Source organism: Parambassis ranga, chromosome 15 (assembly GCF_900634625.1).
Source record: "Parambassis ranga chromosome 15, fParRan2.1, whole genome shotgun sequence".
In the NCBI taxonomy this organism is placed as follows: domain Eukaryota; kingdom Metazoa; phylum Chordata; class Actinopteri; family Ambassidae; genus Parambassis; species Parambassis ranga.
Genome location: NC_041035.1, coordinates 3,783,458 through 3,797,904, shown reverse-complemented (window position 1 = coordinate 3,797,904; position 14,447 = coordinate 3,783,458). Strand labels below are relative to the sequence as shown.

Below are 14,447 nucleotides of genomic sequence, written 5' to 3'. Positions count from 1 at the left end.
GGGAGGGTGGGGGGAGGGGGGCAGACAGTGGCACCCATCACCCCACATTCAGACCCACATTCATGTGCTTGCTCATTTTAAACACCAACTTTGATGGCAAAATGCTGACTACCTGATAACCAGGTAGTCAGTGTTATTCATTCCACCTATGTGTGGTGACCTGTGCAGGGTTTCCCCCACCTCTCACCTGTAGATAGCTATGATAGGCTCCAGCCCCCTGTGACCATGCACTGCAGGACAAAGTGGGTTATTGGGTGGATGGATGGTTTATATGTGCATGGAGTGGAACACTACAGGCAGAACTACAGGCTTCACTGTAGTAGTGTAACAACAGGATTGCATTATACTATTGTGTTGTACCATGTACAATGGTAATATAGATTCTGTTCTATTATGCAGGGGAAAACTGGTTTGTAGGAGCTGCAAAAATGCAATGTGTGTTTATGATATGTGGAGCTTATGGTCTTTGTCTTTACTGATTCAATGAGTAATTGTGTAGTTTTTGTAGCTTTGTTTTTGACTCTTAAGTCCAAACAATCTAGACTCCCTCCCACTTGGGCCTTACCTACACCCTCCACTCTGCACTGAGCAACAAAATACCACACAGATGTGCAAACGTTTAAGCTCAGAGAAAAGTGTTTTGTGAAAATATGTGGTCTAATGTTTGACGTTATTCAGATGATCCACTCTAATCTGTATCTCAAAGTGTTTGTGTTCTGTTTCAGCTCATGCTCCCGTCTGTGACAGCAGAAAGTAGCGAAGGAGGTGGAGTTGGAGGAGAAGGAGGAGGAGAAGGAGAAGGAGAAGGAGAAGGAGGAGAGAATCAGCCAGATTTGGGTAATGTTCAATGTAAGAGGAACTGTAACGCTGTGTTAATGTTTTCTTCACCTTATATCAGTGCTGTGTAACGTCTCTTTCAAGGGTCTAGATTTGCTTCTGACAGTGGTGGGGACCTAAGATTCCAATGGAATTTGACCCTTTCTGTACCCAATGAGAATCTGTTTTTTTAGGAGGGGATCAAATTATTGGTGGGACGCGTCCCCTCCGTCCATGCCACCACTACTACTACTTATTATTCAAATAATGGATCAGCCACATTGAAAATGTTGAAAAGTGTTTGTAGCTATGACGCCTTCAAAATGTTGGACCAGAGGTTTAGACATGTTCGTTTTGTTGTTCTCTGAAGTGTGTGTCATCGTGTAAAGGTCTAAAGAGCTCTGTGTCTGAGTGAAGTTACACAAAACACCTGCTGGTAGATATTTCTGCTGAAGGATTCACAATTAGACACAATGAGGGGGTGTACTACTTTTTTCAAAAGAATTTTACTATACTACTATATAGTTGAATAAGATTCCACATGATACACATGTTTTTGTAGTTCACGGTTAGACAGTGGAGCCACAGTATCTAAAAGCTTTGAGCTCTGACGCTGTGAATGTCTTGATGATGATGATGATTATTTTTTTGCAGGGGTTAGTGGAGCCCCCAGTGGCCAGCAGAGTGAAAGTCCGTTTTTCCTGCTTGGACGGGTGGTCATGCAGCAGAGTTATGTCTGTGCTCTCATCGCCATGATGGTAACCATGACCTCAAACATAAAGTTATATATGTAGGGCTCGTGTTACTGTGAATATACAGTGCTGCAACGCCCCTCTGCTTGTTTGTGTGCTGTGTCCATCTTGTCCAGGTGTGGAGCATCACATATCACAGCTGGCTGACCTTTGTGCTGCTGCTGTGGGCATGTCTCATCTGGATTCTGCGTGCCAGGTAACCTTTTGATGGTGGTATTTGAATGCACCATGTATTATGTGGCATATACCTCACGTCAGAACCAACCACATCCACCCTAAACACCTGCTCTTCCAACTACTCATGTAAAAATCTGCTGCACTGTTATTGATGTTGTTATGATTTAGTTGTGTCGTGTAAACGGGATACATTCAGTGCACACCTGCTTTCTGTCTTTTCAGACAGCACGCAGCCACTCTCTGCTCTCCCTTTATCCTGGTCTACGGTCTGGCTCTGTGCTGCCTGCAGTACGTCTGGGCCATGGAACTTCACAGTGAACTGCCCACCACTGTGGGCACCATGGGCCTCAGGCAGCTGGGTCTGGACAGAGCCCAGTACCCCTGTCTGAGACTGGGAGCTATGGTAAGGTGACCCAGTGTTCCAAAGCTGACATAATGATAAAAGTGAAATGAATCTGGATGACATGGATCAGTAAAAATTACCCTTCATCGCTGCTCTGTGTCTACATAGAGTGTTTGACTTCAGTGATACAAACCAGACTGTGCACCATGAAACATTACCTTCCTGATGACAGAATATCAGTTCAGCTCTTGGCTTTGGACGGGACATGGAATGTCCTCTAAATTTGAACAGCATACAGATTATTTTCCTGTTTTTTTTAACTCTATAAAAACAGCAAAATGAATTCATGCTCCTAACATTTGTGTGTTTTTCCATCTTCCTCTCCTCAAGCTTCTATTTACTTTGACCTTCTGGCTGTTGGTGCGTCAGTCAGTGAAGGAAAACTTTAGCAGGAAGAGGAAAATGGCCACACCACTACAGGAAGTCGCTACAGGAGGTCAGACATCTCTCACATGCACACATTTTTGTAGTTGTTATTGTGAGGATAATATTTTACTTCAACCTCTGTGAGTGTGAAAAGTGAGCGCTGTACAAGCACACACACCAATCACCTGCCTAATCACTTAAAATAGAAATAATTATCCGTATTAACTTAGTGCTCTGCTTATCCTCATAACACTAAACCTACTGAATCCCCACCAATCACATACACACTCTCTCTACACCAATGACACGTACTGAATGATGTGTGGTTCATCTAAAGAGGGACCTGCTAATGAGTCGGTGCTGAAAGTCCTGGGAGGAATGGTGATGAGCTGCTATGCCAAATACTGGATCTATGTGTGTGGAGGGATGTTCATCATGGTCTCCTTTGCTGGAAAACTTGTTGCTTACAAGATCATCTACATGCTGCTCTTCCTGCTCTGCCTCTGTCTCTATCAGGTAGGAAGATGTTTCAGTGGAGCTCCAGATGCAGTGTTTCCCTTTCTTTGTCCACTGTTGATTTGACTACACATCCTTGTTGGTATTCTCAGGTGTATTATGCTCTGTGGAGGCGTCTGTTGAAGCTATTTTGGTGGCTGGTCGTGGCCTACACCATGCTGGTGCTAATCTCCATCTACACATACCAGTTTGAAGACTTCCCTGGATACTGGAAGAACTTCACCGGCTTCTCAGAGGAACAGTAAGTGCTTTAAGAACAGCTGGACGCTGTGGAAGTTTTTGTGTGTTCTACTTGATCTTGAAAGGATTTAAAAAATGTACATAAATAAAACTAAATAAACTGCACTGACGTTCCTCAGGCTGGCAGCACTCGGTCTTGAGACCTTTGCACTGTCTGAGCTCTTCACCAGCATCCTTATCCCCGGCTTCTTCCTGCTGGCCTGTATTCTGCAGCTGCACTACTTCCACAAGCCCTTCATGAAGATCACAGACCTGGAGCATGTTACGCCCATACACAAGTACACACTTCTATTTCTACTGTTCAGCACAAAGGATTAGAGATAGAGGAGGGAGATTTTTACTATGCATTTATTTATTTTTCTTGCTGTCATTATTTCTAACCAACATTCGTGTTCTACAGTCGGTTCTCTCATCACGCTGTATATACTGTACTTCTTGTCTCGTGAGAGCTAATGGACTTGCTATTGTCTCCCTCCAGAAAGAAGAGCACCATGAGCACTGAGAGGACCGAACAGAGTGGTTCTGGTAACATGGGGATGAACGCTGAAGAGGAAGACCTGGCTGTTCAGACCGATGAGGAATCTGATGATGAAGGTAATAAAACAATGCCAAATTAACATTTGTTATCATGGAGAATTTGTGTTATGTCAATTGAATATGTTGTTTACTTGCCTAAACTAAAGGTAAAATGGTAAAATTCCTGTTGACATGGCCACCTGCCATGCCTGGTACTCAGATTTCTTCCTCTCCTCTTCCTCAGTGGAACTTGTGCCGAGTAAATGGGGTCTGGTAATGGACAGGTTATTGGATCTGTCCAGAAGGTTCTCTGACATCCTCACCACAGTTCAGGGGTTTCTCTGGAGGCTTCTGGAGCTTCACATTCTCAAGATGGTGGCCTTCTTCTCTGTGTGGGTGGCACTGGAAGAGGTAAGGATAGTTGCTGTCACTAACTACACCTGTTTGTAAGTCACTACTAGTACTCTTATTTATAGCTATTGTAGACCCGAACAATGGGTAGAACTGTCCAATGATATCTTTGAGGTGCACATATGATGCTTTTATTCATATCTGTATTTATGTCTGTCTGTAGCCATCTGTGATGAACCTGGTCCTGGTGGTGTTATGGTCTCTGGCCATGCCCTACTGTCGCTTCAGGACCATGGCTTCCTGTCTGTCAACAGTCTGGGTGTGTGTTATCATTGTGTGCAAGATGCTCTACCAGCTCAGTGTGGTCAACCCTGATGAGTACTCCCGCAACTGTACCATGGTAAGACACACACAGCAGAGGCATATTTCTGTTGCTCATAGATGTCAATATACAGTCAAGGGTGGAGGTGTGTTGTTTCTGGTGTTTTCTGAACTCATGGAACCAGCTAAGTCAGCAAAGCAGGGATTTGCAAGCTGTCTTAGTTGTCGCAGTTAGATTGGAATAGACTGCTGGGTGGTTTTCCACCTGTCTCCCAAAGATCTTTGGTCCTGTGCAACAAAACCAGCAGGCATGTGAGGTTGGTTAGCACCAGTGATGGTGTCCGCTGCTGCTTCAGCATTAATGTTGTTGGTCAAATGAGTATTACTTTAATGTACTTATGCAACACACACAGTATATGTAAATCATGTTGAAAAATATCTGATACATGCAGATTTCATAATACAGAGACTTAAGTGGTGTTATGTTTTGATCTGTGAAAGCCTATCCCTGTAACAAATGTCAGTACCTGAAGCAACACAGTCAAAGGTCACCATCAGTCATTTCTGACAGAAAACATTCCTTTACTTCTCTGTGTTGTGACGCCTGTGTGAAATTGATATCAGCACACCCACATCCCAGAGGATATCTTATTTCCTTAGTTTTTAAGGAACGAGGTAGGTTAAAGGTGCCACGAGGGAGGACACAGGTGCAACAGAAGAGTGCTGGAAAACTGGAATATTATATAAATTGTATAAACACTTTTTCAACATTCAGGCTTATATTTGTATTTTGTTATATTATGTATTATGTTACATGTTAAACTGTGTGTGAATTCTTACATACATTTCTTTATGTCTTCTTTCAATTTCCAGCCTCTGGCAAATAACACCAAACTTTTACCAGAGGAAATGATTAACTCCACTCTCTATAAAGAGCCGGTGGATCCAGCCAAGTGGTTTGGTATCAGGAAAGATGCCACTGCCTTGGGATACAGCAAGGTATGTTCAGTTCATACGTCCCAGCCTGTCAAGCTGAGTCAACAAACACACAAATCCAGGTTCAGAATCCAATACTAATGATATGCTAAAACCCATGCTAAAATGTTAACAAGAGGAATACTGCCCTGTTTTGACATACCTACCAGCTGTATTTCACAAGTATTAATTAATGTGATCATTAATTGCGTAATCTCAACATACAGTATGACATCACAACAGTGTGCTATTGAGACAAGTCTCTGTTGAGGTTCTGGCCACACTTTACTAAAATTTGACCACAAATGATCACTGACTACAAGTGACCATGACACTTCCTTGTTGTCTGATGAGCCGCTGCTTTTTGCTGCATCTTAAGGAGCCTGTGTGTTGATGTTATCTGTGTCCGGAATGATTTTCGCAGGACCATTTAATAGTGCTGATGTTGCTGGTGTTTGAGGCGACAGTGTACCGTCACCAAGCTCACCATTATCGTCAGCTCCAGCGATCCCCCCCTACCATTCCTGCTCTCTTCCCTGCTGCCACCAGGGACACCTTAGACCAGGGCCTCATACCCTGCTTCAAGTACCTGCTCAACTACACCTTCTACAAGTTTGGATTAGAGGTAGGTGAGAGGCATCCATGACAACAAGCTGGAAAAATGGAATGGCAAACTCACATTAATGTCTATTTTGACTGTAGTCCTTCCTATTATTTTGTTATATTAATCTTCCTTCTTTTTTAAAGATCTGCTTCCTGATGACTGTGAATGTGATCGGCCAACGGATGAACTTTTTAGTGATAATCCACGGCTGCTGGTTGGTAGCGATCTTAGTGAGGCGGCGGCGGGCGGCTATCGCCAAGATCTGGCCCAAGTATTGTCTCTTCCTGTCCATCTTCATGATCTACCAGTATCTGCTGTGTGTGGGCATACCACCCGCTCTGTGCAAAGGTGAGTCCTGATGTGAGGTTATTTTTACTTTGTGTTGCTCTGCACTGTTTTCAGTTAAAAATAAGAAAAAAATCATCTTCATAAACTTGATAACCTGACAGACCTGCTGTGACATGCTAACAATTTGGCAAAAAACTAAATAAATCTCATTTACAGCACTGATGTCACAAAACGTTTACGATTACCTTGTCCATTCTATCATGTCCGTCACATTTAAGGTCTCTAAAACTTTCCAGCTGTGTTAGCAATTGTGTCTTTGGTTGTGTGATGTAAATATGTTTGAGAAGATTACTGCATTTGTACTGCTCAGTTTAGCTTTTTGGCCGCAGACTTAAATACACTCATCATATCATTAATCTAAACTGAGGTACATTGCATAAATAATGTTTGTACTTGCTGTGTGTGTTGTTCTGTAGACTACCCGTGGCGGTGGAACACTAAAGTGCTGATGAACTCGGCTCTCATTAAATGGATCTATCTGCCCGACTTCTACAGTGTGCCTAACTCTAAAAACCTTATAGGTCAGTTTCTGACCTCTATCAGTTCATTCATGCAGTTCACACTGACCTGTCACTTCAAAGTATGAAGTATATAGCTAGTTTTCATACACTGGCCCTGCAGAAATGCAGTCTGCAGATTATCTGCTGATGTTTGCTGTTTAATTTCTCTCTCCCTCTTTTCTTACTACATTGAGTATGTCTCTAAGCAATCTGTTTGACTAAGGATAACATAAACAAGACATATCTGTCGTGTTGTTGACATAGGAGGCTATAAAGGCTACATTTTTCAGGTTAGGTTACGTTTAACAACCTTTAAAACATGTTACAAGACAAAGGTCTTCCATCTGTTGCAAGCTTCCCCCCATTTTATTGGCTGTGGTTTTAGCAGGTCTCACAGATTTTACAGCCACATATTCACACTGCTACAGTATGTATCTAAAGTTAAAAAAAAAACACTAAATAACTACAAAGATTTATTAATGGTCTCCCTGCCTTATAATGTGCGTGTTGTGTTGTTGTGTGTGTCCACAGCGGACTTTGTGCTGTTGATATGTGCATCCCAGCAGTGGAAGGTGTTTGAGTGTGAGCACATTGAGGAGTGGATGGTGTTGGCTGGAGAGAACACCGACGACCCAGATCCTATGGAAGGTCGGCTGTTTAACCCAGCACCCAACTTCATCAACTGCAGGTAGAGGCTGACATTAACTGTCTTCCTGCTGTGATCGGGCCTCATTTTCTTATGTGTTTATGTATCAATTCCTTTTTCGTGTGTGCTCTTCCAGGAGTTACCTGGACATGGCCAAAGTTTTGGTGTTCCGTCACCTCTTCTGGTTCGTGCTTTCAGTGGTCTTTGTCACAGGGGCCACCAGGATTTCTGTGTTTGGACTGGGCTACCTGCTGGCTTGTTTCTTTTTTCTATTGTTTGGAACCCGGCTGATGGTCAAATCCTCCAGGACCCGCCTCACCCTGTGGGACTGTCTCATCATCTACAATGTGGGCGTCATCATATCTAAGAATCTGTTATCAGTGAGTATAATCCTTTCTTTAAAAAAATGGAACATTATAGTAAGGACATAATGTGCACATAATGTGTAGTCTGTGAACTGTGGATTTATTTTAAACATGTCTGATCCTCTGTCCGTGTGTGTGTGTGTGTTTCAGATCCTAGCGTGTGTGTTTGTGTTTGAGATGCAGAAGGGCTTCTGTTGGGTTATTCAGCTCTTCAGCTTGGTTTGTACAGTCAAAGGATACTACGACCGTAAGTGCTTTAATAAGTATAAGTCTTTCACATAAGAGATGTACTAATTTCATTTTATTGTGACAGACGAGGCACTGATAGATTCTGTCTGTGTTGTCTTACAGCAAAAGCAGTGAGTGATAAAACGTGCAGCCTCCCCGTAGAAGAGGCTGGGATCATCTGGGACAGTATCTGTTTTTTTTTCCTGTTGCTGCAGAGGAGAGTCTTCCTCAGTTACTACTTCCTGCATGTGATAGGAGAGCTGCAGGCTTCTGCCAAACAGGCCTCAAGGTACCACAGAGACTTATTTTTAGCCCTACATTTACAGTTAAATTATGCCACAAGTGTTCACATCTAATCCTTATATTAAATCAGCAACTTTGACTTTGTATTCCATTTTTTTTAAAAGGTGACCAAAGCAACTTTCTTTCCTAGTCACAAGCTGATGCTAATACACATAATGAAAGCTGGTTGTTCCTTGCAGAGGGTTTGAGCTCTTCAGAGCCAGCATTGTGAAGAACATCAGGTTCCATCAACAAGCTGAGAAGAAGTCTCTGTCACAGCTGAAGAGATCGTAAGTGTTCACTGCACAGGCAGAGTGCCTCTGGAAAGTAGCTTTTCTATTCAGCATAATAATATTTCAAAACTTCAAAAGGGTGTGATGTTCAGTGGAGACATAACCCTTTTGTGTACTGATTAGATTTCAGATATTGTATGTGACACGGATTGATTGACAGATTGTCCACATCCCGTAGCATTTATTTTGAACTGGTCTTCATCTGCTCTCCTGACAGGATGCAGAGAATTCGGTCCAAGCAGCAGAAGTACAGAGATGGGCACAAAACAAGTGAAAATTCCAGTGAAAGCCAAACAGCTGGTGAACCTGGTAGGACCCACTTCTGGTCAATAGGGGTTTAATTTGTGGAATTTTTTTTTTGCAAACACAATAGTTCACAAAACAGGTTTTAAACCCTTGTAAAAAGATGTGATCAGTTGGCCTGTTCAAGCCTTGAATTGATTGATGAACTCTTGCAGCCTTCATTGTTAACTATTCACAACACCACAGTAAGTTTATCCTGTGCAGAAATCTGAACCTTGTGTTTCCTTCCAGAGGCCCAGTCAGACAAGAGGAGGTCTAGGAAGAGCTGGTACCAGCCCTGGTTGGATCATGCTACAGGTATGACTGTTGTTTTACCTTGGAGACAAACCACTGTGAAAGTAAAGCAGTCCTCCTTTTGATCTGCAAATACAATGAAATGTTGGCTGAACATGTAATCTGATCTCGTTAGGAGGCCTGTTGTAAACAGCTTTGTAATGTCTCACCTCTGATCTGTTATAAAAAAGTGGGTTTTATATAGAAAAAAATCTTCTGTGTCCCAAACCAGTCTTTGGAAATGGATGCCCTAAACTACACCGGAAGTCAACCAGTCTTTGTGACTCAAAGTTATGAATGCTGTTGTCAAGACGATTCTAGAAACATTGTCAGGCTATGTGTCAATACCGAGACACATTGCCACCGAATTGGTAATTCACTGACATGCCAATGTTTAATTACAGTCCTGCTTCAAAGACACATCAGTAGTGAATCACAGTAGTGTTATGAGCTGGCAGCAGGAAGTGAGACTTTGGTGAAAACCCTCATCTTATTTACATGAAAAGAACTGAAAGTAACCATCATATCTGACCTGGCACTTTTCTTATATACACATTTCGTACAACAGTGGCAGCTCAGAAAATGATCTCACAAAAACTGAAACCTGAGTGAGCTTCTCGTCACTGTGCCTTAATGACAGAACATGTTTCTTCTTGTTTCTCACAGTGCTCCACTCAGGAGAGTACTACCTGTTTGAATCAGACAGTGAGGATGAGGAGGACATGCAGTCTGAAGAACAAAAGCCTCAGAAACAGACTGCCTATCAGGTCAGACTTTCTTCACTGAGTGACAGGCATGGTACACCGTAGTTGAAACCACTGCACACATACAGTGTTGTTAATGCAAGTCCTTCCCTCCTAGCTGGCGTACAAAGCCTGGGTGACCAATGTAAAAACAGCACTGAGAGAACGCCAGCGACGACAGAGACAGCTGAAGAGGATCGAGACAAAAGAGGCAGAAAGACAGGAAGCAGTGGATCCACAACAGGAAGCTGCCTCAGTGAAAGGTTACCAAGCTTTTAGTATTAGGGATCTTAGGAACAAAAACGGAAGGAGGTGGAAAGTTTTTACTGTTTAATGTTGGGGTCATGTGACCTCTGAAAGTGACTCCTGGGCCTTGTGAAAGCCTACAATTACGCTTGACGTGAGAAACGGTGTTGTAAAAAGTTTATACGGACCAGAGGCTGCATCAAAAATAGATGTATCATAATTTAAACTAGCTGGAACCTTAAAGGTGTAATTTGTAGTGTACACGTGTATAATGAGCTGCTCCTTTTTTTTCTTTGTTTATTGGTAAATAGCAGCTAGATATTTCATCTTACATTACACAATGACCATTTAAAAACACAATTAACAATAGGCACATTTAAATAGACACTACATGACCTTAGAAATCATCCTCATCTTCATCAAAGTTCACCACAATTTCTATGGGTATTCTTTTCATGTATATAATAGCTAGTCATGAAGTTTTAATATCAACTGTAAACCTTCCTGGATTTATGACCTAAAGTAACATAAACAATTTAATTCCTGCTATATGATGACATCTTTGTTCTAAACATGCATGTATTGTTATCGTTGAAATTCTAAGGCAACGCTGCATAGGTCTTGGAGTTTTCCTTAGCTCAGAATCCTCCCAGATTATCCAGATTATTACACAGCACATAATAAGGCAGAGTACACACAAGTATACGGTACTGTTGTGAATATTCACAGTGTGTGTTTGTGTGTAGATTGTGGGGACGATGAGATGGAGGAGCCAGAGAAACAGTCTGGTAAGTTTACACTATCTTTGCTTCCTCTACCGTGTAAAGAGTGGTTGATAATTATAATGGACTACTGTGCTGTGATGAGAAAATAAGACACTCAACAAAAGCCTAAATGCTTATATATAATATAATAGTTTTACAGGCTTACCGTGTAATGTGATAATATATCGTTACACACAATATCTCCAACATCTCTTCGCCTGTTTGCTGCAGGTCACGGTGAGATGCTGCAGAGGATCCTGGATATTCTGCGCTTCCTGTGGGCCATAGTTCTGGCCATGGTGGATGGAATGACTCAGTGGCTCAATCTGCTGACCAAACAGTACAGGGAGACATCCACAGTTCTCCGCAACGAGCGCTACTTCGTTATACACAAGATACAGCAGGTGAACACTATTATTATAAATGTAATGAAGTCGTAACTGCCGACAAAAACACACTTTAACTTGTGTCTCACTGGTCAGCAGCATCACGCATCGGCAGACTCCAGAGATGATCTGGTGTCACAGGGCAGTGAAAACTCCACGCTGGAGACCTTTCTGGATGAGGGGGAAACAGAAAATCCCATCAGATACAGGTCAGTGTGGAAGCACTTCATGCTATGATACAATGAGACATTATTCTTACACAAATGGCACTACTTGTGCTGAAGGGGATTTCCTGAGCTCATGTTACTCATAAAGAATGATGATCTCATCATTTCATGCCAGAGGCTTTTTTTGAGAAACAAATTCTACATGTTTAATGTACCAGTAATGTTCTAAAGTGTCTGTTTCACAGGCTGGCAATAAGAGGGAACTCCAGATTTTACATATTAATCTGATATATGTATTGCTGCGTCCTTCTTTATATGTTCCATATAATTATATTGTTGTTCAAGGGTCATAGGTCCCATGGTCATCAACTTCGTTGTGTATAAGTGAAAAGAATCTTTGTGCAGGATTTAGTTAGTCTGGGGCATTCCAGGATGTGTTGGTTCTGGGTTAATGTGTGTACTTATATGTGCTTGTACGTATCAGCTGCCTGGAGGTAGACAGAAGAGGTGTACCAGGCCAGTCTACCCCCAGACCAAGGGTAAACAGCACGGGGAACCTCCTGAGTCCAGAACTCCCATCCAGCAGCATGGAACTTGTACCAGAGCCATCTACCAAACAACAACACAGACGCTCCAGAACAGCCAGCGAGCTGCTTGGAGAGAGGTATATACAGTGACAGTGGTTTAAGCAGAGCACCTGGTTTGTGTCCGGCAGATATGTGTACAGATCTGTGGCTGAGACTTCTTCCTCTGTTTGTACAGGCAGTTCTTTATTGAAGAGCTGGAACAGAGCACAGATTTCTACAACAACCAGAACCGTCTCCTGAAGCTGCTGTTTGCCATGTACAACCTGCTGGCAGCCAACTCAGAGCTGGTCTGCTATTTTATCATCGTGCTGAACAACGTGGTCAGCGCCTCTGTCATATCTCTGGTTCTGCCTGTACTGGTGTTCCTGTGGGCCATGCTGGCTGTTCCACGGCCAACCAAGAAGTTTTGGATGACTGCTATAGTCTACACACAGGTATGGACACAGAAATGTGCCCTGCATGTCTCTGTGTATTTCTGCTCTAACTGCTTTGTTCCTCACCCTCTTTCCAGGTGATGGTGGTGGTGAAATATATTTTCCAGTTTGGATTCTTTCCCTGGAACAGCGTCTATGAGATGACCCTGAATGAGGACAAGCCTTTCTTTATACCTCGCATCCTTGGCCTGGAGAAGACTGACAACTACATCAGATATGATCTTCTCCAACTGCTCGTTCTGTTTTTCCACAGATCCCTGCTCATGGTCAGTTACAACTGACGGATACAGTGACTTACAGTCAATACACACACAGACGTAACCTATGTGTGTAATTGTATTGTGTTTGTCATGCAGCGATATGGTCTGTGGGACCATGAGGGCCCACTGGAGGAGCAGAGCCCCTCACCAGAAGATTCTAAAGTTGAAGGAAAAACTAGAGAAGGAGAAGAAGATGGAAGGGGAGAGAATGAATATCAACAAGTGGAAAGAGAGGAGGACAGAGTTAGTGCATCTTCCACTGTGGAAACCCTGGAGATCCCTGAACTCAACCAACTGGAGAAGGTTTAAGTCTTATTGGTATGACTTGGCTAATTAAAGATATCCTCTGCTCTAGTTTTACTTAAATCTATCATTTATCAATGTAGGGTCCAGTGGAATACATTGAACCAAGTACCAGTTCTGCTACTGCAACTGACCCAGCACCACCCTCAGGGTCAAAAGATGGACAGGAAGTGGTGCCTGTGATGGAGAAGAAGACAGATGATGTGAAGGGAGACGACGATCAGGTGACAGAGGTCGTCCCAAAGAAAAAGAGCGGTTTACGCTTCCGCAAGAAGTCCAAACAACCCAAACAGCAGCGCAACAAAGGTTTGTCTTCAGTACTGACTGGGATGGTAGAGCTGTGATTTTTAAAATGTTACATGCATGAGCAGTGATACTATAAAAAATGTTTTATTATTGGAACATGGGTGCTCCAATTGACCAATCACCATGAATCCTAAAAAGATAAATTGGCAATCAGCTCAGGGCTAACAAACAACCAATCAGATCAGGACTGGAAAAAGGGGGATACGTTTTCAAATGCCATGGCAGGATGTTGGCAGTCCAGAACAAAGGTTGGTGAAACTGGGTTTGCGTCATTGACCATGCTCATTTTAGAATACCCTCTACTTAATATCCATTTGTCACTACACAGGGCGCTACACAGGGATATTTATCGGTAGCATGTTCAGCATTTTGCTTATGTTGTTCACGTCATTGTTAGATGTGGGTACCCTGCCTGTATGGAAGAATTCATACCGAATACTCAATATACTGAAGACAGAAATAAACTGCTGATACATAAGCAGGAGCTCCGAAGCTAACACTGTGGTGCTCAACTCCTGTTCTGTTCTGACTCTTTCAGTGGAGCCGACTGCTGAGAGTGCAGATTCAAGTGCAGAACCTGTGAAGAAGAAGCAGAAAGGCAGGAGGAGAGAGGCAGCCAGTAAACGCCTATTGGCTGCGGCACAGAAGATAAAACATGTCTTCATATCTGGGTACAGTTGTTGTGTCCCCAGCAGGCTTTAAAAACAGTGCTGTAGATCATGACTGTTTTTAATGTTTGTTGTTCTGTTCTGCAGTGTTCGCAGTGTTTACAAGCCGGCTCAGAGTTTCTTCGGTGACATTGTCCACGCTGAGTATCGGGCTGCCACCGATGTCTACGCTTTTATGTTCCTGACCGATGTCATTGACTTTATCATCATCGTCTTTGGCTTTTGGGCTTTTGGGGTGAGAGTTGCAAGGAAAGACGATGTTGTTTTGTCATCATTTGTCACCCATCAGACAACACATTGTACCCTCA

General features: G+C 42.8%; 1 protein-coding gene across 3 annotated transcripts in view; it reads left to right on the top strand.

Moving 5' to 3' along the window:
- The window catches only part of piezo1 (piezo type mechanosensitive ion channel component 1 (Er blood group)), a 40,232-nt gene that overhangs the window by 20,244 nt on the left and 5,541 nt on the right, over nucleotides 1–14,447 (top strand). For 2 of the 3 annotated variants that reach the window (XM_028422615.1, XM_028422614.1), the window contains exons 9-42: nucleotides 726–849; nucleotides 1,471–1,574; nucleotides 1,685–1,764; nucleotides 1,968–2,148; nucleotides 2,479–2,584; nucleotides 2,852–3,030; nucleotides 3,123–3,271; nucleotides 3,390–3,548; nucleotides 3,749–3,864; nucleotides 4,031–4,197; nucleotides 4,361–4,537; nucleotides 5,332–5,457; nucleotides 5,858–6,058; nucleotides 6,181–6,385; nucleotides 6,802–6,906; nucleotides 7,417–7,573; nucleotides 7,668–7,911; nucleotides 8,047–8,143; nucleotides 8,248–8,413; nucleotides 8,607–8,696; nucleotides 8,917–9,008; nucleotides 9,234–9,299; nucleotides 9,942–10,042; nucleotides 10,137–10,281; nucleotides 11,011–11,052; nucleotides 11,260–11,432; nucleotides 11,511–11,623; nucleotides 12,066–12,245; nucleotides 12,344–12,602; nucleotides 12,680–12,868; nucleotides 12,959–13,165; nucleotides 13,249–13,471; nucleotides 14,010–14,142; nucleotides 14,227–14,374. In XM_028422615.1, the coding sequence (XP_028278416.1) occupies nucleotides 726–849; nucleotides 1,471–1,574; nucleotides 1,685–1,764; nucleotides 1,968–2,148; nucleotides 2,479–2,584; nucleotides 2,852–3,030; nucleotides 3,123–3,271; nucleotides 3,390–3,548; nucleotides 3,749–3,864; nucleotides 4,031–4,197; nucleotides 4,361–4,537; nucleotides 5,332–5,457; nucleotides 5,858–6,058; nucleotides 6,181–6,385; nucleotides 6,802–6,906; nucleotides 7,417–7,573; nucleotides 7,668–7,911; nucleotides 8,047–8,143; nucleotides 8,248–8,413; nucleotides 8,607–8,696; nucleotides 8,917–9,008; nucleotides 9,234–9,299; nucleotides 9,942–10,042; nucleotides 10,137–10,281; nucleotides 11,011–11,052; nucleotides 11,260–11,432; nucleotides 11,511–11,623; nucleotides 12,066–12,245; nucleotides 12,344–12,602; nucleotides 12,680–12,868; nucleotides 12,959–13,165; nucleotides 13,249–13,471; nucleotides 14,010–14,142; nucleotides 14,227–14,374 (5,004 nt within the window). The remainder of the gene's footprint in view (nucleotides 1–725; nucleotides 850–1,470; nucleotides 1,575–1,684; nucleotides 1,765–1,967; nucleotides 2,149–2,478; nucleotides 2,585–2,851; nucleotides 3,031–3,122; nucleotides 3,272–3,389; nucleotides 3,549–3,748; nucleotides 3,865–4,030; nucleotides 4,198–4,360; nucleotides 4,538–5,331; nucleotides 5,458–5,857; nucleotides 6,059–6,180; nucleotides 6,386–6,801; nucleotides 6,907–7,416; nucleotides 7,574–7,667; nucleotides 7,912–8,046; nucleotides 8,144–8,247; nucleotides 8,414–8,606; nucleotides 8,697–8,916; nucleotides 9,009–9,233; nucleotides 9,300–9,941; nucleotides 10,043–10,136; nucleotides 10,282–11,010; nucleotides 11,053–11,259; nucleotides 11,433–11,510; nucleotides 11,624–12,065; nucleotides 12,246–12,343; nucleotides 12,603–12,679; nucleotides 12,869–12,958; nucleotides 13,166–13,248; nucleotides 13,472–14,009; nucleotides 14,143–14,226; nucleotides 14,375–14,447) is intronic. The other variant, XM_028422613.1, reaches the window with a different exon arrangement.